Consider the following 26,010-nt stretch of genomic DNA (forward strand, 5'->3'; position numbering starts at 1 on the left):
GTACACTTTTCTTTCTGCTGTTCCAATTCCCCAAATTTGGCTGTGGGAGCACCTTTGGGCCAGCTCCTTAAACAAGTAAGTTCTTGTCTTCAGTGGGAGGTAGAATGACATTTATTAACCACTCACAGTGAACAGGTTCAGTGTTGAGAATAATATACTCATTATTACATTTATCATCTCATTGGATCCTCAGGACCTTCTCTCCAGGAGATTTAACCTTATGTTACAGATGGGGAAACTGAGGACCAGAGAGGTGAAATGACTTACTCAAGGACCCACAGCAAGAATGATACTCACCACTCCCCACTCCTCGTCTGAGCATTCAGGGTGGCCCAGATGTTTGGGGAGAGTCATGAATTGTAAATCATAGAGCATAGGAGGGAACCTCTGGGGCAAAGACCCAGAGGAAGACTTCTCATGCAACTTGTTGCCTCAGTGTGGGATATGGTCATACTTTAAGCCCTTGGGGAGGTCACAGGACCTGGGAGACTTTGGTTGTATCACAAAGAATGAGGGCAACTTGGAGGTTAAGCATGGGGCTCTGGCTTCTGCCCTTTGGGATTTGAGTCCTCTTCTTACAACTCACTAATGTTGACAATGGACCAAGCCTCAGTTTCCCCACTCTGGAAACTTGGAGATTATGATAGAACCTGCTCATCAGTGTCTATCCAGTGAGAAGTTTCAGCCCCCTTCCAGCACTTGCACCTGTGAAGTTAGGGACTAGTCCCCAAGACCATCCCCCCCCCACCCCAAACCAACTGCTGAATTTGAGGGTCCTCAAACCACCTTCAGTTTCTTTAGTCTCTAGAGGGATTCACAGCATCTCTGAAAGCTGTCATACTCACAGTTACAGTTTAGTACAGTGGATGATACAGATTGAACTCAGGCAAGGCAAGAGGATCATAAGGCAGGGGCCAGATGAGTTCTGAATGTAAACTTCCAGTTGTCCTCTCCCCACAGAGTCAAGGATAGTGTTACTTTGCCAGTAATGATGTGTGATTACATGTGTGGTGTACTGCCAACCAGGGATGCTCACCTGAGCCTCAGTGTCCAAGGTTTTTGTTGGGGGTCAGTCATATAGACATGGCTGACTACCTGCCTGCCTGGCCCCAGTCTTAATCCTTCTGTAAGTCAAACTTATATAGTGTGGCCCAAGGTCCCCACCATAAATTATATTGTTAGTATCTGGTGTGGTCCCAGACCCTAGATAAACAAAGACTCATCAGGCAGAACATTTCAAGGCCTTCGAGATCACTCCCAGGAGCAGTGGCCAAAGGCCAGACCTCTTTGGAGGCTAGGTTCAGTTACTTACTACACTGCACTCACTGAGAGCTTCCATGCCCTTATGACATTTCACCCACATCACAGCTCCGTTTTCAGAGCATCAGCTGGGGTCGCTATGATGATGTAGTCACAGCCAGGGACAGGTACTGAGCATTCTGCTCTGCGGCCAGTGCTCCTCCCCAGCTCTCCTGGCCTCCTTGTGGCCCCAGAGTGGCCTTCTTCCTGGGGTGAGCTGTGGCATTGGTGCTGTTCTGTGAGTGCCAGGCAGGGCTCCCCATGCTTGCGTGTCTCCCACAGGTTGGGGAGGATGCCTATTTCCCTGTGAAGTCCACGTGTCCCTGCAATTTCACCTTGTACTACGAGGTGGCTGCGAGGGGCAACATCGTGCTCTCAGGCCAGCAGCCTGCCCACGTCACCCAGCAGAGAAGCAAGCGGGCAGCCCTGGAGAAACCCATTCGCTTAATGCACCTTTCTGAGACAGGTGAGCTCATCCACAGGCTGGAGGTTCCTGTTCTTCCTTCTGAACCGTTGAGACTGGGATGGGCATCCCAGCAAGGCTTGGTAAGCAGAGTGCATCCCGGAGGGGAGCCTGCTTCAGGGTGAAGGGCACATATGCCAGGCAAGACTGGACTAGGACCAGGAGGGTGGGCAGTGACCAGCTGCTGGAGCCAGCTCCTCTTGAGGCTGCCGTAGCCTGGGCCCCTGAGCAGGTCTGCACTATGCCATGCTGCCTTCTGCCAACCCCCTTCTGCTTTTGCCCAGACTGATTCCCCATCAAGGAGTCCTTCTCCCTGCTTTCCTTGATGCCACATGCTCCCCACAAGACCCATTTTCTCCCCTGGGTCTTCCCATCCCTCTCTTCTTCACAGCCTCTCTGCCCAGAGCAGGATCCCCAAACTAAGGACCGTGGACACTTGCAGGGTATTCTTTGTGGTGGGGGCCGTGCTGTGCACGCTAGGGTGCTGAGCAACATCCCTGGTCTCCACCCGTTAGATACCAGTGGCAATCCACCTACACGCAGGATGACAACCTAAAATGTCTCCTGATATTGCCAGTGTTTCTGGGGGTGAAAGAGACTCCTGGGTAAGAATCACTGAGATAGATGATGATAGATTCATAGAACCATCAATAGATAAATTGATAGATAGATGATAGAGTCATGGATCGATGAAAAAGTGAAAGTAAAGCTGAAAGTTGCTCTGTTGTGTCCCTCTCTTTGTGACCCCATGGATGGATAAGTAGATAAATAGATTCATGTATAGAATCATCAGTAGATAAATTGATTGATGGATGGACAGTCATGGATGGATGAACAGCTTCATGGATAGATAAATAGAAGCATCAATAGATAAATGGATAGATGGATGGATAGATACAGTCACAGATGGGTGAGTAGATGGTTCGATGGATAGACAGATGATAGATAGGGAGACAGGTAGACAGTCTCTCTGATTCTAAGCCACTCTCTTACCCTCAGAACTACTGTGTTTGGGGCCAGGTTATTCTCTGTGGAGCTGTTCTGTGCATTTTAGGGTGTTGAATAGCATCCCTGGCTCCTACCCACTAGATGCCAGTAACACCCCTATGCTGTGACAACCAAAATTACCAAATGTCCTCTGGCAGTCAGCATTGCCCTGGTTGAGAACCACCGGCATGGTCAGTGCATTTGACACTGTGCACCCACGTCATGCTGGGTTTATCATCCTTTCTGGGTGAAATAACAGGGAACGTGAGTATCCATGGAGTGCTTACCCTGGGCCTGGCCTGGGCTGGCACCTCCTCATGCTACACCCCATGGTAACCCTCATGGTAAAGCTGGGCAACTGGGGCATCGCTGGTCCTACTGTGAGACGCTGCATTTTCATGTCTCTTCTCACTTATCTTAGAGCCTCCTCCAGCCCCAGCAGCAGAGGTCAGCGTGTGCATGACCTCTCTCCAGCTGGCTGTGACCCCCAGCATGGTCCCCCTTGGCCGCTTGCTAGTCTTCTACGTCAGAGAGAATGGAGAAGGGGTGGCTGACAGCCTCCAGTTTACTGTTGAGACCTTCTTTGAAAACCAGGTAGGGCACTGGGAACCAAACTGGGGGAGGGAGGGGAGGATAGGTAAGCGCCATCGGGGCTGGAGGCTCCAGGGTGTTGAGGCTGGGGTGGACTGTGGACAGTCACCAGTCAGACTCCAGGTGATGTGACAGGCAGCACTTGTAAGGACTGTCCTACCTTTGGGAATAAAGGAAATCTAAGTTGCATCTTGACTGGGAGATCCTCCAGAAGTCACCCAGATGGGATTGCATTCATACACACAGGAAAAGTGGGCAGTCTTCTCTGTCCCTGCTGGGCTCCAGACCTCAGGGACACCACTTATGTCCCCCAAACCTGGTTCAGCCTCCTTTGCCCTCACCATGCACCCTTCAGAACTGGCTGCAACATGTCTTTTGCCGCCACCTGTCTCCCCAGCCCTCCCCACTCCCATCTTCTGCACAGAATGTACCAGTTGTACCAGCCTACTTCTTGTCACCCAACCCTCCGCCCTTGTCCTCACCTGGGTAGCAAAGCCAGGCTTCTGACTCTCCTTGGAGGGTGGAAAGGGTGGGTGGGTCTGGAGAGTTTGGCCAAGCTCCTGATTCTTCTGCTGTGTTTGGGTCCAGGTTTCACTGACATATTCAGCAAATGAGACCCAGCCCGGGGAAGTCGTCGACCTGCGGCTCAAGGCTGCAAGGGGCAGCTGTGTGTGTGTCGCTGCGGTTGACAAGAGCGTTTACCTGCTCAGGTCTGGGTTTCGCCTGACTCCCGCCCAGGTGAACTGGGGCCCTTGGACGCTGCATTCTGGCACCTGCAGGAGGTCTCTTCCTTTTCATTAACTGAACACAATCGATATAAACCCAGCTTCTCTCTCTCCGCTGGGTTCATTCTCAGCAAACCCCACCCCTGTTGTTGCTTGGGTATAGTTGAAAGATCTTGGAGTCAAATCCAATGTGACATTGTCCGGGTCCCACCTCTTCAGCCCCAGTTTGCCCATCTTTAAAATGGGTTAATTCCCCAACTCTTGTGTCCTCTAAGATTGGTTCCCAGTGATCCATGTGAGAGGAGATTGAGATGGGAGCGTGATAGACCCACTGGGGTTGAAAAGAAACCCTCATTTGACCAGTCCCTGTTGCCCTTTGCCTGTAGGTTTTCCGGGAATTGGAAGATTATGATGTTTCTGATATCTTTGGGGTGTCCAGGGAGGATGGACCCTTCTGGTGGACTGGGCTCACGGCCCGACGACGCCGGCGCTCCTCTGTCTTCCTGTGGCCCTGGGGCGTCACCAAGGATTCCGGATTTGCCTTTGCTGTAAGGAGAGGTGGTCTTGAACCCCATCGTCCCCTTCTGAGCTCCTCTTCCTCTGAAACAAAGGGTCTCGGGGTGCAGGGTGGAAGTTTCCAAACTCTGAGTGCTGCAGAATCTTTTTGATTCTCCCCAGTGGAAGCTTGGATGCAGACCTTCCCAATTTGCAGAACAGATGAGAGCCGAATGAGTGTTCATTGATAACCTCAGCTTTGTTCTGGATCAAACTAGAACATCGTTCTGGAGCGATGACCTTGAAAGTGCTTTGGTGGAAGCAAAACCTTCACAAGGGCTTCCCAGGGGGCGCTAGTGGTAAAGAACCCGCCTGCCAATGCAGGACACATAGAGATGTGAGTGTGATCCCTGGATTGGGAAGATCTCCAGGAGGAGGAAATGGCAACCGAGTCGTTTTCTTCCCTGGGAAATCCACGGACAGAGGAGCCCGGCAGGCTACAGTCCACAGGGTTGCAGAGTCGGACACGACAGAAGCAGCCTTAGCATGCGTGCACACCTTCACGATGTGTGTGGGTGCTGTGTTGTCAGTTGGCAGCCTTACCCTTGCTGACATTTATAGCTCTCATCCATCGCCTTCCGTCCTGGCTCCAGGGACCAGGGGGCTGCTGGGGGTGCAGTATCCCCAAGCGTCATTTCAGCCCACATGAGCGTTCTGGTGGTCTCCACATGAATGCATGAGGGCACTTTTCATCCCCGTTTTTAAATCATTTAAAAGGCATCCTTGGGAATTCCATGGTGGTCCAGTGGTTAGGACTCCAGACTTTCACTGGCGAGGGCCCAGGTTTAATTCCTGGTTAGGGAACTAAGATCCCGCAAACTTCATGGCACAGCCAGAAAAGAAAAAAAGACATCCTTTTCCTCCCATTTTTATTATGGAAATTTCTCAAAGATATAAAAAGTTGAATAAATTAGTAAACACCTGTAGATCCACCACCTTGGTGCCACAGTTAGCGTTTTGCTATATCAAATGCGTGCGTGCACATGTGCTCAGTCGCTGCAGTCCTGTCTGACTCTCTGCATCCCTAGGTCACCAGGCTCCTCTGTCCATGGGATTCTCCGGGAAAGAATACTAGAGTGGGTTGCCATGCCTTCCTCCAGAGGATCTTCCCAACCCAGAAATCAAATGGCATCTCCTGCATTGCCGGTGGATTCTTTACTGCTGAGCTACCCGGAAGCCCATTAAATATATCCGTATATTACAACAGTAATAATTGAAACTCACAGTCATTGGTTCTGGGTCTGGATTAAGCACTGTACCAATTGATTTTTTTTTAATTGAGGTGAAATTCGCATAGCAGACATTTAACCCATTTAAAAAAATTTATTCTTTATTTTTTGGCTGTACTGGGCATCACATGGGATCTTAGTTCCCTGACCAGAGTTTGAACCTGTGCCCCATTGCACTGGAAGCACAGAGTCTTAACCACTGGACTGCCAGGGAAGCCACAATTAACCCATTTTAAAGTGAAGAATCCCGCGGCATTTAGTACATTCACGGTGTTGTGCAAGCCAGCACCTCTGTCTAGCTCCAGAACATTTTCATCACCCCAAAAGGAGATCCCGTCCCCATCAGCGGTCACACCCTATCCACCCTCCCCCAGCCCTTGGTAACCACTGATCTGCCCATGGTTTTAGACAGTTCATATAAACGGAATCCTAAGAGATGAGGATTTGATTTCCGTTTTGAGCCTAGCCCACAAGCATTCTGACCCCAACTCTGTTGTGCCCTGGATGGTCACTTGGTCTTGTCTCCCTCTTGGTCCGTGTCGCCAAGCCTAGAGAGAGGACTGACTTCCCCAGGGCTATGCAACAGTGGTGTTGGGCCAGTGGCTTCTGGAGCCACATATCCACTTCCCCACTGTGGGTCTGGGCGTTGTCTGTTGCCTAGGAAACAGGCCTGGTGGTGATGACGGACCTGGTGAGCCTAAACCACCGGCAGGACGGCGGCTTGTACACTGATGAGGCTGTCCCCGCCTTCCAGCCCCACACAGGGAGCCTGATGGCAGCCGTGTCCTCCAGACAGCCCCCCAGGTAATTGCCATTACCTTGAGCAGGGTTGTCTAAACTCACGTTGACATTTGAGGCTGGGTCATTTTCTGTGGTGGGGCCATCCTGTGTACCGTAGAGTCCTGAGCAGCATCCTTGATCTCCAGCCACCAGATGCCAATAACACCCCCCTTCTTCTGGGTGTGACAACCCAAACTGTCTTCAGACATTGTCCAATGTCCCCAGGGGGCCAGAATCCCTACTGGCCCAGCAGGTGGGAGCACTAGGCACTTTGACTCTTCTCCCCCCAGTTCTCGCCCCCACCCACGTGCTTGAGGTTGGGGGTTTGGGGGTGAAGAGAGAAGGTGTCGTGGGGGAGTAGATCTGCCTGGGAACAGAAGAACTGGGGCAGGGTGGGTAGCTGGAGTTTGATCCTCTCATTCCGAGACTGCTTAGAAAATTCTCTCTACTGCCCTTTCTCCCTCCCACCATTTCCTCCTTCCCTTTCCCCTCTGACTCTATCTTTTGGAGTTAGACACCAAAGTAATTAATTTTAAGCCCTTTTTTATTTTAACTCAAGCATTTAAGCCTTTTGAAGGTTATGAATTTTCCTCCAGAGTGTTGCTTTGGCTGCGTCTAAATTGTGCTAGGAAGTGTTTCCATGATTGCTGGGTTCCAAATAGGTTGTAACTTGTGGAACAGTTATCTATTTGAGCTGTGACTTGCCCAGATGTTTTCAATTTTCAGGTAATTTTTTAAATGACTACCTTTATGTGTTTTATAAATGTGGGTCAGATGGGCCGTGTGGCCAGTGAGCACTGTCTGCATGATATCCCCTGTGGCCCGCAAACATGGTCTCTATGATATCCATTGCCTGGTTTTTATTTTAGAGACTGGCTATATGGTCAGCTTTTGTAAATGCTCACATCTACTTGAAAAGAATATCCAAGCCCCTGTCATTGGGTATAGGAGTCTCTATGTGTACTTTTGATGGTGGTACCCAAATCCTCTACATCCTCACTCATGTTCGTTTCCTTGTCTGTTTGCTAACTTATCACTTACCGAGAGAAAAGAGTTCCCATCTCCCCCGGGATCTGTGGCGTTGTCCCTTGTCTCATGGAAAGTGTTGTTTCCTGGGAGGTGATGTTTCGTCTTCTCTCATGTCTCTCCCTTTGTGCCCCTCTTACGTTCCTCCATCACTCACTGTCTTCCTTCCCACCTTCTTTGTTCTCTCTGCCTCTCCCAGTAGCTCCTCAACTCCAGGTGGCAGCCAGCCAACTAGGGAAGGGAGAGGGTGTTCTGAAGACCTTGCCCCCTCTCTCTCCCTCTGGATGTAAGGGTGCATAAGCTGGGAAAGGGGAGGCAGGCCTTGGATGTACCCTCTCTTGCCAGCTTATTCAATGAGAGGCATAGAACCAAGTGGGCCAGGGATAGGGTCTGGTGGTCATCAGTGCCTCAGTAACTGGGTCTCTGGAGACCTTGAGGGTGGCACCCAGACTCCTCAGTCCTTGCTCTGAGCCACAAGTGACCCAGAGGATCTGTCTTGGGGACGGGGGTTGGCTATCCATGATAGTCTTCTTCTTTCAAACCCTTTCTGCCCCCATCCCAAATCCTTGGGAAGGATTGAGCCTTCCCAATCCCCTAACCTCCTCTGCAGTGGTTCCTGGGTACCTGAACCCTCCAGCTTTTTCCTGCCTGAGTCACACATTTAGCAGGAGTGTGATAACCCCACGAGAGTCCTAGTTTTCAAACTCCACATCATGGCATGGACAGATCAGGTTCCCCCTGCGGTATGCTGGAGGCACACGAAGGCATTTCCAAGATGTGGTTGAATGAGGGAGGTGGAATATTGGCCCCTGGGCATCCCTCAGCCATCCCTCTCTGGGAACCTGGAGCCTCCTGTGTGCATGTCTCCGGAGAACTTGGCCTGGAGTGGGTCTGTAAGCAGTCTCTAAACCCCAAACCACAGAGGCAATTGTAAATTCCAGTGCAGAAAGGCACAATAAAGGCCTTAAAAGCAAGTGTCTGTGCCTTTTTGTAATTGGATAATGCGTCCTTCCTGGAGAAGGGAATGGCAACCCACTCCAGTATTCCTGCCTGGAGAATCCCATGGACAGAGGAGCCTGGCCGGGTACAGTCCATGGGGTTGCAAAGAGTCAGACACGACTGCGTGACTAACACACACGATGCATCCTTATTCTGAAGACAAGGTATTTTTCTTAATCATATGCATGTGGTTAAACTTTTTTCAAAGAGTATGAAAGGGTGTATCCTTTCATATATACAAAGGGTGTATTCCTTTTTCAAAGAGTATGAAAGGGTGTATCCTCCTTTGCCTTCTAAGAGGCAAAAACGGTTACTAATTCCTTAACTCTCCTTCTAGAAATTTTCTGTGTAAATTTGTTGTTCAGTCACTAAGTCGTGTCTGACTCTCTGCAACCCCACGGACTGCAGCACACCAGGCTTCCCTGTCCTCCACTGTCTCCTGGAGTTTGTTCGAGTTCATGTCCACTGAGTCAGTGATGCTGTCTAACCATCTTATCCTCTGCTGCCCTCTTCTCCTTTTGTCTTCAGTCTTTCCTAACATCAGGGTCTTTTCCAATGTGTATGCTGCTGCTACTGCTAAGTCGCTTCAGTCGTGTCCGACTCTGTGCGACGCCATAGACGGCAGCCCACCAGGCTCCCCCATCCCTGGGATTCTCCAGGCAAGAGTACTGGAGTGGGTTGCCATTTCCTTCTCCAATGTGTATACATAGGACTTAAAAATAAACACACACAATGGGAGAATAGTCCTGTTCTCTACCTTCTTTTTTAAGTCAAGAATAAACCTTAGAGACCATTCCGTATCAGTACATGCGTGCTTACCTCACCGCTTTTCACTGACGTGTAACGTTCTCTTGTGTGAATGTACTACCGTTTGGTAAACCGAGTGCCCCGCTGGTGAAGGTTCTGGCTGTTAGTTAATTCCCACAGTGCTGCAGTTAACCACACTGTCTTTGCACATGTGTCTGTGGTTAATTTCAGTGTTCACCCCTCAGAGAGGCAACTGCAAGTTGAAAGGGATATGAGCATTTTTAATCTTGAGAAGATTTGCCAAATGTCAAGTAGGGCTTGGTAATATTATTTTCTTAAAGAATAGGACAGTCCCTGAGGACTGTGGGCTCTGAGGCTTCTGAGGATAAACCAAGAATGAAAGCGTGTGAAAAAGAATACATACACACGCACGCACACACACACACACACACGTATAATTGAATCACTTGGTGTACATCAGAATGTAAATGTACACAGCACTGTAAATCAATTATCCTGTAATAAAAAGAACTAAAACAAGGAAAGCACAGAGGAAGTGGGGGGAAGAGTTCCATGTAGTGATGCAGAAAAACATGGCAAACCCAGGGAGGGAAATTAACAAAGGAGAGGACTCGGGGTGGTCCCTGTGGCCCTTCTTACCTTCTGAGCTCAGGCTGTGAGGCACCACTCTCCTTTTAACAAGTCTCTGCCAAGCCTTCGATGCCTCAATTTTCTAGCTGTAATCAAGTAGAATGTTGATTAAAATTGTGCCAGGTGAAAGAATTAACACGTCAAGTCCTTGTAAAGTAGAATGCTAACCTTTCCAGGTAAGAGAATTAAATAAACCATGCAGCATATTAACATGTTGGGTAAGAGAATGAACATATTATAGCCGAATCAAGTAGAATGTTAACTTACCAAGTAACAGAATTAAAGTTACGGAACTTTAATCTTTTCTTTTTAAAAAAATTTTCATAGAGCAGAGAAGAGGAAAAGGACCTTCTTCCCTGAAACATGGGTTTGGCACTGTCTCAACATCAGGTACAGTAAGATTTCTTTCCTTCGCTGCCTTTGTGGGCTGACTCAAAGGCACTCATGAAAGATTGTTCCCAGTGGGTTTGCCTGGAGATCGGACACCAACATCTGAGTAAGCCATTGGGCATCCTTTTCTAACACATAAAACGCAAAGCTATGAAGTCAGCCCCAAATCCCAGCGCAGCCTCGGACATCTGCCCGTGAAATATGAAATGCGAGGGCTTCATGCCTCTCACAACTCCCTCTTGGGGTAACTCTATCCACTGTGTTTATATAACGAGCTCATTAAAATGATTACAGTTCCCTGAAACACGAACTCAGTTCCACCCACCCACCCCCTCCTCACTCCTCAGGGGACTTGGGCTCCTGCCCGCCAAACAGGCTGCTTTTCTCAGCACATTTCCTTTCTACACTGTTTTCTCTTTTCGTTTGCCTTGAAGCAGCAGCGCTGTGCCAAATTCTTGCCAGTTGCAATTGGCTTTTTTCTTTCAGGGTTTAGTGTCAGAACACCAATGACACTAAGCATTTTCTTTGGATGCTTAGTGTCAGAAGGTAAGTGGTGACCCGCCAGGGAAACCAGTTAAGCATGAAAGTTCAGACACCGAGGGCCAGTGGGTGGGCCAGTGGGTGGACCTACTGCTGAGCTGGGCTCCCCTTCTCAACATGCGATGCCATGGTCAGCACAGAACCAAGCACACACTCGGGGGTTTCTCAGGCTGCCCTCACCGCTTGTGTCCCCATTATGGGCAATCTTCCCTGCTGGTCAGAACAGATGCTGATTTTTTTTTTAAAGTTTTTATTATTATTATTTATTTTTGGCTGGGTCTTTGTTGCTGCGAGAGGGTTACTCTCTAGTAGCAGTGCAAGCTTCTCGTTGCAAACAGCTTCTCTTGTTGCACAATGCAGGGTCGAGGTGCTTGGGCTCTGTAGTTGTGGTACACGGGCTTAGTTGCCCCACGGTATGTGGGATCTTCCCAAACTAGGGATCTTCCCGAAGTCGGGCTCGAACCTATGTTTCCTGAAATTGGCAGGCAGATTCTTACCCATTGGACCACCAGGGAAGCCCAGGTTGCTGATTATTGCATTTTGTAATGGGAGTCCATATTTAAGATGTGCTGTCTGTCCATCATCAGAGATGTACAGAAAGTAGAAATGTATCTACTTTCTCTGTGCAGGGTGATGTTTTAGGCAGAGTAGTGTTTTGGTGCCAAGAATGGCACCTTGAACAAGGCAGATAGAGTCTCCTCACTCATAGAATTTATGTTTTATGCCCTTAAAGCCTTCATGCTTCAGTAGGGTCAGTGTTCTCATGGAGGGCTGGGGCCGGGGCTTGGGAGGAAGTGGAGGGACCCTTCAGGAAAGCTGGAGAGACTTCCAGGGCAGGTGGAGCCCAAGCTGAATCCCACAGGATAAACAAGAAAGGGGTAAAGGAGTCCAGGAGGTGGGACCCATGTGGGCAAGAGTTGGGGCGTCGGAGAGGCAGAAGGGGCTAAGAGGAGGAGGCAGGGAGTGTGAAGGCCAAGTGGGCTGTGATGGTACGTGTGGAGAGCCCCATCGCGTTGCTGGGAGGCATTTGGCATTGGAGGTGTTCTGTCTCCCTCTGTTGGCTTGAGCAAGGGTGAGTCGGAGAGTGTGGATCTGAGACTAAGGAGGAGGTTCTTGCTGGGCCCAGGCAAGGACTGGTTAGTTCTTTGTTTTTTTTTTTCCTAATTTTTAAAATCTGTAAAATAACATTAACACAAAATGTACCATCTTAATTGTTTTTAGGCGTCCAGCTCAGTGGCATTTATATCACTGTGCTACCGTTAACCACCACCCATCCCCAAAACGCTTCTCATCTTGCAAAACTGAAACCATGTGCCCATTAAATACTAATTCCCATCCCTGCCTCCTTCCAGGCCCTGGCATCCACTCTTCTTTTTGTCTCTGTGAATCTTACTGCTCTAGGGACCTCATATACGTGGAATCATACCTTTGTCCTTTTGCGTCTGGCTCGTTTCACTTAGCATGATGTTCTCAAAGTGCATCCACCTTGTGGCATGTATCAAAATGTCCTTTCCTCTTAAGGCTGAATAACATTCCACTGTGTGGATAGACCCTGTTAAAAATTTTTTTTATGGTTTCGCTGTGCACTTTGTGGGATCTTAGTTCCCCAGCTGGGTATGGAACCTGCGCTCTCCACAGTGGAAGCTCAGAATCCTGACCGCTGGACCAGCAAGGGAGTTGCTGGATGGACCACGTTTTGTGTATCCATTCAGCCTTTGGTTGACACTTCGGTTGCTTCCACCTTTTGGTTATTATGAATAATCCTTCTTTGAATATTGGTGTGCAAATATTTCTTCGAGACCCTGCTTTCGATTCTTTGGGGTATATACCCAGAAGTGGAGTTGCTGGATCTTATGGTAATTCTGTATTTAATATTTTGAGAAATCACCACATGGTTTTCCACAGTGGTTGCACCGTTTGACATCCCCACCAGCAGTGCACGAGAATTCTTTAAATGTTGAAGAGAATTTACCAGTGAAGCCATCACATCCAGTTCTTCCCTTTTGGGGGAGATTTTGATCACTGATTCGCTCTCCTTAGTCCCAGGTGAAGCTTTTGTAATGGCCTCGGCAGGCGTGGAAAATCACACAGACAGGGAGCAGGGCGCCACAGGAGCGTACGGGACAAGGAAGCCAGGCCAGGAAGGGTGGATGTTCCCCGGGGTGGGTGGCTGGCCAGCCGGCTGGCTGGCTGGCACTCGGTGTGCACAGAACAATTGGCTAAGACCATCCGGAGCTGATGAAAGTTCTTCCAAATGGAAGATGCTGAGCTTGAATTGTTGCCGTGGTGACACCTGTGACCGTCACAGAGGCAAGGATAGATGCCCGGATGCTGCAGGGCAGTGTCCTGTCACCCAGTGAGGGCACCTGGGTCAAGCTTCTGGGAAGGGCATGGAGAGTGCAGGTAGAGGAGACAGGAAAAGCCAGGCGTCTCCCTGAAACCCAAGGCCATGTTGCTGGATTCCTCAGCTCCCACTGGGCTGATGCCGCACAGCCCTGGATAACAGCTCATGGTTGCCCTTCTTTCTGCAGTGATCCATCTGGCGAGGAGACACTCAGCGTGCAGGTCCCCGACTCCATCACCAGCTGGGTGGGCGAGGCGGTGGGTCTGTCCCCCGGGAGGGGCCTGGGCATTGCTGAGCCCACCCTGCTGAAGACCTTCAAGCCTTTCTTCATAGACTTCACGCTGCCCCCCTATGTGGTCCGTGGGGAGCAGGCCAAGATCCCACTCAGCATCTACAACTACATGGACACCTGTGCTGAGGTACCAGAGCCGCCCTCCATATATTGCCTTTCCCGTTACCAGCTGGCGGGGAGGCGGGAAGGGGGCGGCATCCTTGAGGTCAGGAGGCAGGGAGAGTTGTGGTCCTTTGGAGGGGGATGGGTTTGAGGGGCACAGTACCTGTGGTGTTGGGTAGGCAGGGGGAGGTGGAGTCATCTAGGAGGGTTGTGAGGTTAGCATCTGTGATATTAGCGAAGCAGGGGCTGGATGGATCAGGTCCTGCTTCACCTGCCGTCTAAGCCTGGGCAGGTTGTGGGTGGGAGTGCATGGCGGGGTTGGAGGTTGACAGATGGGATGGAGCCACTGTCCTTGACTCCGGGCCCCTCAGGGCTTTGTGGGGATGAGTGTCATATGTAATGACATGGAGTCAGGGGTCAGTGAACCTTCTCTGTAAAGGGCTAGATAGTAAATATTTCAGTCTTTGCCAGCCAGAGGGTCCCTGTTGCAGTTACTCAACTTGGCCATTGTGCGGGAAGGCAGTCACAGATAACATGCCCATGAATGGGCCTGGCCGTGTTCCCATAAATCTTTATTTCTAGATACTTGAAATTTGAGTTTCATTTAACTTTCATGCATCACAGAATGTAATTCTTTTTCATTTATTTATTTGGCTGCGTTGGGTCTTAGTTGCCACACGCAGGGTCTTCATTGCATTATGTGGGATCTTTCATTGCAGCGGATGGACTCTATAGTTGTGGGCTTAGCTGCTCCTCAGCATGTGGGATCTTAGGTCCCTGACCAGGGATCGAACCCACGTCCCCTGCATTGCAACACACGTGTGTGTGTGTGTGTGTGCTCACTATGACTGACTCTGTGACCCCATGGACTGTAGCCCGCCAGGCTCCTCTGTCCATGGAATTTCCCAGGCAAGAATACTGGAGTGGGTTGCCATTTCCTCCTCCAGGGGATCTTCCCCACCCAGGGACTGGACAAATGTCTCTGGCATCTCCTGCATTGGCAGGAGGATTCTTTCCCACTAGTGCCACCTGGAAACTCAGGTGGATTATTAAACACTGGACCACCATTCTTTTTTTTTCTTTTTTTTTTTTAATTTCCCTACTTCATCCCAATCATTAAAAAAAAAAAAAAAGTAAAACCCGTTAGCTGCCCGGCTTTACAGAAACAGGTGATGGATTGGATTTAGGTCGGGGTCTGGGCTTCCCAGGTGAGGCCGGTGGTAACGGATCCATCTGCCAGTGCAGGATACATAACAGACATGGGTTCAACCCCTGGGTTGGGAAGATCCCTGGAGGAGGGCATGGCAACCTGCTCCAGTATTCTTGCCTGGAGAATCCCCACAGACAGAGGAGCCTGTAGGCTGCAGTCCATGGGGTCACAAAGAGTCAGACTTGATTGAAGCGACTTAGCATGCACACATGTGCTGACCCCAGCACAGAAGTGAGGAATCCTGGTGGCCCCCAGAGCAGGCACTCTGAATCTCAGTTTCTACTGAAAAAAACTGATTGACCTTGTCCGCGTTATTCCAGCTGTTGGTGTGTCAGTTTCTACAAACATCAAGCAGACAGGAGTCTTACAGGTGGTTCAAGGGGTACATGGGTCAGTCCGATAGCTGCTAAGAATGGTGACTGTGGGTGTCCCACGGACCTTGTTGGTACTTTTCCAACTCTTGGGGTCCCAGGGCCTGCAGGGTGTGTACGTGGTGGGGGAGATGACTCCTTCTCAGAGGAGGTGGAAAGGCTACTGTATCAGGTTCTTGTGGCCGCTGTAACAAAGTAGCAGAAACTGGGCAGCTTAAAACAATGGAGATGTATTCTCTCAAAGTTCTGGAGGCTGGAGTCCAAGGTCAAAGTATGGACAGGCTGGCCTCCTCCAGAAAGAGGCTCTGAGGGATGGTCTGTCCCTGACCTTTCTCCTGGCTTCTGGGAGCTGCCCACAATCCTTGACGTTCTCTTAGCTTATGGCAGCCTTGTTCCAGTCTCTGCCTCATTCTTCCCATGGCCGCCTTCTCGCTGTGTATCTTTACATCATCCTCATTCTCTGCACAGACTCTGTCCAAATTTCCTCTTAGAAGAGCCCCTGTCTTGTTGGATTAGAAAAAGTGAAAGTGTTAGTGGCCCAGTTGTATCCAACTCTCTTCAACCCCCTGGACTGTAGCCTGCCAGGCTCCTCTGTCCATGGAATTCCTCAGGCAACAATACTGGAGTGGGTTGCCATTCTCTTCTCCAGGGGATCTTCCCAATCCAGGGATCGAACCTCGGTCTCCTACATTGCAGGCTTGATGCAATGACCTCCTTGGAACTTGATGACATCTGCTGAGACCGTAGTTCCTAATGAGGTCACATTTACAGGTACCAAGGTTAGTACCTCAACATACTTAAAAAAATTTTTTTAAATTTATTTATTTGGCTGTGCCAGGTCTTAGTTGCAACATGAGGGGTCTTTCCGTTGTGGCAGGAGACATCAGAGACTCGGGTTCTATCCGTGGGTTGGGAAGATCCCCTGGAGGAGGAAATGTCAACCCACTCCAGAATTCTTGCCTAAAGAATCCCATGGACAAGGGAGCCTGGAGGGCTACAGTCCATGGGGTTGCAAAGAGTCAGACATGGCTGAGTGCACACACACATGTGGATTCTTCAGTTTTGGCATGCAGCATCTCTTAGTGCAGTGTGTGAGCTCTTAGTGCAGGGAAATCTAGTTCCCTGACCAGGGATCGAACCCAGGCCCCCTGCACTGGGAGCAGAGTCTTAGCCACTGGACCACCAGGGAAGTGCCAGGACTTCAACATATCTTACTGGAGGGACACAATTCAACCCATAACCACTACCCCAAGGAGGTGGGCTTGGTGATTTCAGACCCTGATGATGAGGAGGGACGGCAGACAACGTGGAGGGAGCCGTGAGGACCAGGATCAGGTGGGGACAGGATGGGGAAGAAGCCTTTGGGGGCTGAGCCTCAGTGTGGCTGCAAGATGTCAGGGGCGCCCTCCCCTACCTCTGTAATCCTTTGTGTACCATCTCAGCCTGGACATCGGCTGGCTGGCGAGTGTGAGGAAGAGACGGGAGGTGGACTCCCAGGGTTAGGGGCAGCCCTCAGGGATTGGGGATTGGGAGCCGAGGCTACAGTTGGACGAGTGAGTTGGGGGCAGGGCCCGGGGTCCAGCTGGGAGCAAGCCTGCTCTCTGCAGGTCAGCATGGAGGTGAGGCTGCAGGTCTCAGCCTCACCCTAGCCAGCCCAGGGAGGCAGCTGACCTCATCCTGGCCCTACCCATGTGAATGGGGCCTCCCAAGGCTGCTGGCACATTCCCACCAAGGGCAGAGATATGACTTGCAGCCCCAGGCCAAGGTCACCAGAAACCGAGATTTTATCCAACCACTACCCACTTTTATCCAACCACTACCCACTTTTCTCGAAAAACAAGGCTTTTTGGAGTGATTGGAATTTGCCACCTGAAAGGTGTCGAGGCTGCTGGTGATGGAAGTCCTGAGTGGGAGGCTGGCAGAACTCCCATACCTCAGCTACAGTTTCAGCATGTCCTTGCCTCACTGTCTCCAAAAGACCCTCTGACTTCAGCTTGGTGTTCCATTCACTAGGCCGCTTTGTCTCCATTTCCTTATCTGAGTGTGAGAGATCTACTTGCCCTCCCCTCACCCCCTCTGCCCGCACAGGTTGCTCTGGGGCAGGGGATAGGGAGCAGGTTTCAGGCTCCTTTGTGAGTCTGATCTTAGATGCTGTGTCAGAGCCATTTCTGAGCCTGGTCCAGAGTGGGGACCGCATTGTTCCGAGTCTCTGAGTCTTGGCTCAAAGGGTGACCTTGAACTTACATGAAATCCTTTACTCCTTTTTTCCTTTGTAAATGCTATACCTCCACTGAATAGTTAAATCAACCCAAGAACATACTGCATGGAATGCCTATAATGGCCTCAAGGCCAGTTAAGGACCCCTCCCATGCCCTCTGCCTGGCACGGCCCAGTTTTGAGGCTGGTATTTGCATTTGGCTTTCTGATGCTTATTTGACTCTATGGAATAACCACACACCATGTACTGTCACATAGAAATTTCTCCTTTCTTGGGTCTTTAATGGAAAGAAAATCCCCAATAGGAAAAAAATGGTCAGCACAGGTCTAGAATAGAAATGGAACACCCAGAGGCTACCAGAAGGAATTCCCAGGTGTAAAATGTTAGTAATTCGAATTCATTCACTCAAAAGCAGTCACCCAGGTCCCCAAGGTTTGCCAGGCTATGTGCAGGAATCTGAAGACCCAAATGCCCAGGATATGAGGTCTGCCTGAGCTCAACCTGGACTTCTGACACTGCTGACTCGGTTTTCTTGGGCACACATCTCTGTGTCTGGCGCTGGGTGGATGGTTTTACCCGTATTATTATCCAGTGCACAAAGGGCTGGGAAACGAGGAACTATGATGGAACTGAAATGGTTTGATGTCATTCTGGGGCCTCTGAGGAGCTCCAGTAGCATGGTCCTTTATGTCTCAGTGCAGAAAGAATTCAGTGAGAGGTGAAGTGGTAGATATGAAGTGACTTATTAGAATAGGACGCTTGTGAGGCTTACAAGCAGGCAGAGAAGAGACTGCCATGCCCCAAGGACTTACTGGGCTACAGTTTTATTATCACAGGAAAAATGGGGAGGGGGCGAAGAAGTCTTTGTCGTCCTTAAGTAAACGTTATGCTTCCACCATCAGCTCCCCCTTCAGGTTGGCCAGGGGAGTTTTTTCGTCCCTACATGGTCAAGCTGGGTCCACAAATTATTGTTTTTTTATGTGTGCAGAGAGCATGTCCTGACTTAGTGAGCTCGCAGGGCAGGATGTGGGTTTCACGCCACCACTGTTTTATTGCTGGGGGGCATGCCTTGTGGTTCTGTTGCCTGGTTTTGTTGCTAAACAAGTCTGCTTGGTTTTGTGGTTAAGCAACCCTACTTTCTTGAGTAATTGTTAACTTACAGGGTCTCCCGTGTTTTTTCTGCTTACAGTCCCCTAGTGGGATTAACTATTTAATCACTTACTTTGTCCTTGCTGGAATCATTCCCATACGGGAAGCTCAGAGAAGCATTGTGTTCAAGGTCCCCCAGGGACTGAGGGGCAGATCTCTGTTAGAATTAGGTGTCGGGAGTTCCCCAGTGGTCCAGTGGTTAGGACTGTATGCTTCCACTGAAGGGGGCACAGGTTTGATCCCCGGTCCAGGAACTAAGATCTCACAAGCCTATGCTGTGTGGGACAGCCAAAAAAAATTATATGCCTACAGGGAACCAAGAAAACCCTGAGAGAGGTTGGCTTCTCTGAATGCAGAGAAGTCTCTGGGCGATGTTTAAGCTGGGCACTGGGCCTGGAAGGGCATTCCTGGAAGACGGAACAGTATACACAAGCGACGGGCAGAGGCAGGTTGGCTTGTCCCAAGAGCTGCCTGTGACACAGCCAGGCTGGATTTTAGGCTCTGGTTGGGAAAGCGGGAAAGAAGGAGGAGGCTTGTGCGTTAGGCTGAGTGAGAACCGCTGCAGCAGCAACCACGGCAGTGGCCATGGGTGGCCCAGAGCGGGTTAAGGAAGACAGGTGAAGGGCTCAGGGCAATAAGCTGGGAGCAGGGCCCCAAGACCCAGACCTTTATCATGCATCTGTTTTTTTTTTTTTGGCTGGGCGCATCTTCGTTGTTGTGTGCGGGCTTTCTCTCGTTATGGCCCGTGGGGTCTACTCTCTAACTGCAACGTGCAGGCTTCTCCCTGTGGCGGCCACTCCTGTTGCAAAGCACAGGCTCTAGGTGGGTGGGCTCAGTAGCTGTGGTACAGAGGCTAAATGCCCAGCAGCATGTGGGATCTTCCTGGATCAGGGATGGACCTGGTGCCCTTTGCATTGCAAGGCAGATTCTTAACCACTGGACACCAGGGAAGCCTTCCTTCATCCTTTTTATGTGGTTTATCACTAGGAGGGGGCTTCCCACTACTCAGTGGTAAAGAATCTTCCTGCTAATGCAGGAGATGAGATGCAGGAGATGCAGTTCAATCCCTGGCTTGGGAAGAAGGACATGGTACCCCACTCCAGTATTCTTGCCTGGAGAATCCCAGGACAGAGGAGCCTGGTGGGCTACAGTCCCTGGGGTCTCAGAGATAAAGAGTTGGACACAACTGAGTGACTGAGCACATATGGTTAGGAGGAATAGGATTCCAGTTTCAAAAAGCTGGGATAAGTGTAAGCTGGTTCCTAATCACAGGCTGGCCCCTGAGGGCCACTCTCTCCTGGACTGCAGGCAGGCCCCCAGGTACCCATTTCAGCTCTGATCATACCCTGGAGGCTGGCCTGTTGGCTGGAAGAAGGCATCCTTGCTGGGCAACAGGTCTGTCCACGTATTCAATTTTAGGAACAGGAGAGCCCCGTGGACAGAGGGCCCTGGTGGGTTACAGTCCATGGGGTCACAAAGAGTCAGACACGCCTGAACAACAGGCCGATTCCACCCCTCAGCCTGGACAGTTGGTTCCTCCCAGGACCCAGAAAATTGGTCACATCAATATTTGATGCTTGAATTTCTTCTTGCCTCCCTGGAAGAACTTTCTGGAAGAATGGTGTCTTGAGGGGGGTGGGGGAGCCCCCGAATGGACCAACCATTCTCACTCAGGTCTGGCTGGACCTGCCCGTAGGCAGTATTCAAACCCCTGTCACACTTGCTGCTGTAAAGCTCCCTTGTACACGTTGGACTGTGTGTGTGACTTAAGTGCACCGAGGCTCAGGCATCGCTCGTATGTCTTGCTGAGATCTGGCTCTTGAATTCCTAGGAGGACGCCTGGACCCATTAGGCGCTGTGCATCTACTGGTTGGACAAGTAGATGCGGAGCAAAGAGCATGCTGTAGATCGAGGGGTGTACACACATGTACACACAGCATGCACATAGATACGTGGTATGCACACACGCATGTGTATACTTACGCTTGCACACATATGCAGAGACGCTTGCCTTCACACAAGTGCACTCACACGTCTGGCAGTGCCATGCCTACTAAACATGTAGATGTGCACACAGAGGTGCGTGCATGCACGGCACACACACACACGCACGTGTGTACACCAAGCTCTGTTAGGATGCAGTGGACCTCCACGGATGGAGGGTCAGAGGAAGTGCTTTGTGAGGCCTGCGTGGGGAGTGGCCTCTCTCATCCCTTGGCTGGGGAGGATTGGAGCTAGATGAGCAGCCCTTGAATCGACCTTGGTCTCCAAGGGGAGCTGGACCAGTGAGGGTATGGGGGGTTGAGGGAAGCAGGACAGTGTTGAGGAGTCGGTTCTTCTTTTTTAACATTTACTTATTTTTGATTGTGCTGGGTCTTCATTGCTGCACGTGGACTTTCTCTAGTTGGGAAGAGCAGGGGCTTCTCTCTAGTTGCAGGATGCAGGCTTCTCATGGCGGTGGCCTCTCGCTGCGGAGTACAGGCTCTAGAGCTCAAGGGCTTCAACAGTTGCTGCAGGTGGGCCCAGTAATTGCAGCACGCGGGCTTAATTGCTCCGCATCATGTGGGATCTTCCCAGACCAGGAATCAAACTGGTGTCTCTTGCATTGCAAGGCAGATTCTTAACCACTGGACCACCAGGGAAGCCCGAGTAGTTGGTTCTGATAAGAAATGCAAAGGGGGTCTCTCATGGAGAGCATGGTTTGGGGAGAAGGCTCCCAGGGTGGACGGAGTGTAGTGGGCAGTGAGGCGTGCTGGAGGGTGTGCAGATTCCGGGTACCATGGATGCTTGCCACCCTCTCCAGGTCTACATGAAGATCTCAGTTCCCAAGGGCATCCAGTTTGTCGGACACCCTGGCAAACGCCATCTGACCAAGAAGACGTGTGTGGCCTCTGGGGAGACGGAGCCCATGTGGGTGGTTCTGTCCTTCGGCGACCTGGGTCTTAGCAACATCACAGGTGAGATTCAAGTGCTTATTGGGGCATCTCCCCTCTCCAGGACACCAAGGGGTCCAGGCGCTGAATCCAGGCATGGGGGAAGGGTCAGTAGGGCAGAACAGGAGGTTGAGGGACAAGAGAGCTACCGGAGGAGTCTGGATCAGTCCAGAGTGATCAAGAGGTAGGGGGGCCACATCTGGGGGAAGCCAGGCTCTTAAAGTGCCCCACCAATATAGCATGCACTTACACTTGCACACATGTGCACTCATGCATATCTGTGCATTCACATATATGCAACATGCATCATGCACACAGATATGCGTGCATGCATACCTGGGAAGCCTGGGACAAGAGTGGGGGACAGAAGAGCGGCAGATGGGGTCCTGTTTTGAGAACCAGCACTGAGTACTCAAATCTCCGCAGCCAAAGCTCTGGCTTACAGAGAAACGAGCTGCTGCCGGGATGGGAAGTCCGTCAGACCCCCAGAGGAGAATTATGCTGACAGAAGGGTCCCCATTGGAAGAGACCACATCCGGTGCAGTGTGATGGTCGAGGTAAGCCCATGTCCTTGCTCAAGGCACTTGGCCAGGGCCTGATTGGCTCCCCAGTGAGGTGGGGATGGGGATGTGTGGGCCTTCCCCACGCCAGGGCCAGGGCAGCCCCCACCAGTCCTGCTCTGGGGCCTCGGGCTGAAGGACCGTGGCAGCCATCCCCTCTCCAAGTGGCCGAACAGGCTTTGGTGCAGTGATGTGGGGCTCTCAAAGGCTGCAGGGAAGTGTCCTCCTGACCCCCGGGGTCGATCGCCATGGAGGGTGGTGTGCCTTTCTCTCCTGGCTGTCCGTTCATCATAGACAATTGTAGAGACTGTGGCCCAGCATTTGGAGGGCTGTCCTTGGAATGCCCGTGCGGGAAGGATGCAGAGCCTCCAGCCAAGGGGCCCGGATTGCCACCCCCACACCCCCCACCCCCACCTCGCCTCCCCTCTCAGCTGTGAATCTGGGATCTGCCACTTGTCCTTGGGGCTCATCAAGTGTCTTGTGATTCCCAGTCTGCTCTGAAGGATTGGGTGCTCACACTCATCCCACAGCGTCGGGGAGGTGGGAGAACGTACATGGCATCTCATCTCATAGTGCTGGGCTTGTGGGGACAATGATGCCCCATCTTTTCTGGGGCTGCTCAGATGCATTAGAGCCCAGAGCTCTGGTCAGACTCCTGTTTATTGCTGCTCGGAGAGCACGCGGCAGCCCTGCTGAAGGACTAAAGCCCGGAGTGTTGCCCCTTCCCAGTGGCCCAGCTGCAAACAGCTGCCCTCCCTCCCCTGCAGTCCTGGTGGAGCTGAACACAAATGTTTTCCATCAGCACCAGGAGTCACATGCGAGCTGGGCGGAACTCCCGGAGGCGGACGGGTCATTGCTGCAGCTTTGTTGACATGACGTGATGGAGTCCTCAGGGACCCGTGTGTCATCAGATGAGGCATACAATCTCCATGAGCCAACAGGAATGGGATGGCCTCGACAGGAAATGCAGAAATCCCTGGTGACCTGCTGCAAAGCCCTGTGCACACTTGAGCCACAGCCTGCCCTCCCTCCGACCTGGAGGCCTGGAGCGCTTGTCTCTTTCCTCTGCAAGAGGAATTTCTAAGATGTACAGAGAAGGATTCTCCTGTTCCTCCCACTCGCACTGCTCAGCTATATCCAATGTCTGCAGCATCCACTGGTCCAGCTATGTACGCTCAGCTCTAGGAGACGGGAGGTATGATGTAGGCATCAGAAGACCTGAAATGTCGATGCAAAGACTGAAGCATGAATTAGAGAAATAGACTGATGAAACAGAAAGTGCTGGGTGCGCGGCTTCTCCCATCTTGTCCCACCATGGAACTCTGGGTGCACGATTCACTCGCTCTATTACACGATGGACCCTGATCAGACATCACATGCCACCTACCATGTCGGAGGCCGAATACAACAGAAAGGCTATTCCTGAGAGGCACGTGGTAGGGAGGAAGTGATGGCTGCACCATCATGAGTGCTGTGTCAAGTGGAAGAGAGGCCACTGCCATCCCACCCGGCAACCCAGCTGGCTCGGGGGATTATGACCTTTAGAACTTTTGCTGGAGAGCCTTCGATCACCCCACCATGTCTCAGTGGAGTTCACAGAATCAGAAAGAAGGCCGACATAATTCAGAGCCACAAGGAGAGCCTCACGGGCATCATGGGAGTGAAAGGGGGTCTGCCCTCTTGGCCAGAGTTGGGCTCTGGAGTGACAGCCTTGAGTTCAGATGGGAACTGCTGGGCAGTTAAATGAGAGTGTGTGTGGAAGGCATCTCTTGAGTTCCTGGCCTGAGTGCTACAGAAATGGGAGCTGCTGTCATCCAGGCATTTATAATGGTCAACTGGGGGATCCTGGACACAAGCCAGGGATGCTTTTTCCATTCTAGGAGATGTCCATCAGCTGATGAATCAATAAACATGGTGCAAAGGGATACAGTTTCCCAACATCATGGAATATTACTCGGTCATGAAAAGGAATGAAGCACCGATTTGTGCTCCAATGTAGACGAACCTTGAAAACATTATGCTGAGTGAAATAAGCCAGACACCAAAGATTGCATAGTGTATGATCCCATGTATATGAAATATGCAAATAGATAAATCCCTAGAAAGGCAAGAATCAAGCACTGTTATGTGCTATAAGGTTGCAGAAAAGTCCTGCCAGAGATAATAAAAGTGACATTTCACAGAGACCTTGTTTTGGAACCTGACTGGGAGCTGGCTCGAGCACAGAGGCAAAGGAGACTGGAACCCAAGATCAGCTAAAAGCCAGGGCAGCGTGAAGGCAAGATGCTGGCACCAGAGTCCCCTCTGAGTTAAGGTGGAAGAGGAGATAGGGCTGAGTGGCCGGGAGCAGCCCCACGGGCTATTTCAAAGGCTATGCTGGGGTGGGGGTGTGTCCAGGAGACCCTGGATGGTCAGGGGCCATGCTCAGTGCCAAAGGAAGGGTTCAGAGGCTGTCTCTGGATCTGCTTGTTCTGAACATTGAGTGTAAATGGAATCATACACTCTGTGGGCTTTCCTCTCTGGCTTCTCTCACTTAGCATGATGTTTTTGAGGTCTGCTTACATTGTGGTGGTAATTTAGTCGCTCACTCATGTCTGACTCTTGCAACCCCACAGACTGTAGCCTGCCCAGGCTCCTCTGTCCCATGGGGTTTCCCAGGCAAGAATCCTGGAGTGGGTTGCCATTTCCTCCTCCTGGGGGTCTTCCCACGTCTCCTGCATTGCAGGTAGTCTCCCGCATTGCAGGCAGATTCTTTACTGCTGAGCCACCAGGGAAGCCCTATCTATAATCTACTGTCTTTCATATCCATATTAGCCCTACTGAGACTCGCTTTCCCCACATATAACTCCTGTATTGTAGCAGGAATCAGTGCCTCATCCCTTTTCATGGTGTGTAATGTTCCACTGTATCTGTTCACCCATTGGTTGACATCTGAGTTATGAATCATTTTTATGACTGTATAGCTATCATGGGTTTACAATGGCCAGACCCTGTCTAGGGCCAACAAGAGACTGAGCTGATAGACTGATAAGAGGGTTGCTGAGGCCCAAGCAGAACCTTGGGGGCTCGCCTTGGAGCCTGTGGCTGAGCAGATAGCCTGCAGAAGCCTCAGTAGCACCGAGAAGACGCCAGCCCTGTCTGAAGTACACCTAGCCCTCACATCGAGGTCAATGCCTTCATCACCTCCATCTTCAGCTCAGTTCAGTTCAGTTGCTCAGTCATGTCCGACTCTTTGCAACCCCATGGACTGTAGCACGCCAGGCTTCCCTGTCCATCACCAATTCCTAGAGCCTGCTCAAACTCATGTTCATAGAGTCAGTGATGCCATCCAACCATCTCATCCTCTGTCGTCCCCTTCTCCTCCCACCTTCAATCTTTCCCAGCATCAGGGTCATTTCCAATGAGTCATGTCTTTGCATCAGGTGGCCAAAGTATTGGAGTTTCAGCTTCAGCATCAGTCCTTCCAATGATAACAAATAGAGGCCCAGGGAAGTTAAGTGAGTGGCCCTGGGTCACCCAGCAAGCAGTGGGTGTATTCTGGTTCTCTGGAGACACAGAGCCAGTAGGACATAAGTCTCTCTCTAGAAAGAGATTTATTATAAGCGGTTGGCTTACACGATCATGTGTGCTAAGTTGCTTCAGTTGTGTCTGACTCTTTGCGACCCCATGGACTGTAGCCCACCAGGCCCCTCTGTCCATTGGATTCTCCAGGCAAGAATACTGGAGTGGGTTGCCATGACCTTCTCCAGGGGATCTTCCTGACCCAGGGATCGAACCTGTGTCTCTTACATCTTGTGCATTGGCAGGCGGGTTCTTTACCACTAGCACCATCTGCAAAGCTTACAAGGT

At 50.9% G+C, this 26,010-nt stretch overlaps 1 protein-coding gene across 2 annotated transcripts in view; it reads left to right on the forward strand.

Moving 5' to 3' along the window:
* Positions 1-26,010, forward strand: part of CPAMD8 (C3 and PZP like alpha-2-macroglobulin domain containing 8) — a 98,589-nt gene that overhangs the window by 32,203 nt on the left and 40,376 nt on the right. For both annotated transcript variants that reach the window (XR_011567475.1, XM_070792583.1), the window contains exons 14-22: positions 1,582-1,765; positions 3,171-3,343; positions 3,929-4,078; positions 4,452-4,613; positions 6,511-6,653; positions 10,380-10,442; positions 13,514-13,745; positions 21,472-21,625; positions 22,028-22,158. Coding sequence is in view for 1 of the 2 variants with exons in the window: in XM_070792583.1 (XP_070648684.1) it covers positions 1,582-1,765; positions 3,171-3,343; positions 3,929-4,078; positions 4,452-4,613; positions 6,511-6,653; positions 10,380-10,442; positions 13,514-13,745; positions 21,472-21,625; positions 22,028-22,158 (1,392 nt within the window). In the remaining variant the exon portion in view is untranslated. The remainder of the gene's footprint in view (positions 1-1,581; positions 1,766-3,170; positions 3,344-3,928; positions 4,079-4,451; positions 4,614-6,510; positions 6,654-10,379; positions 10,443-13,513; positions 13,746-21,471; positions 21,626-22,027; positions 22,159-26,010) is intronic.

Source organism: Bos indicus, chromosome 7, assembly GCF_029378745.1.
Source record: "Bos indicus isolate NIAB-ARS_2022 breed Sahiwal x Tharparkar chromosome 7, NIAB-ARS_B.indTharparkar_mat_pri_1.0, whole genome shotgun sequence".
Taxonomy (NCBI): domain Eukaryota; kingdom Metazoa; phylum Chordata; class Mammalia; order Artiodactyla; family Bovidae; genus Bos; species Bos indicus.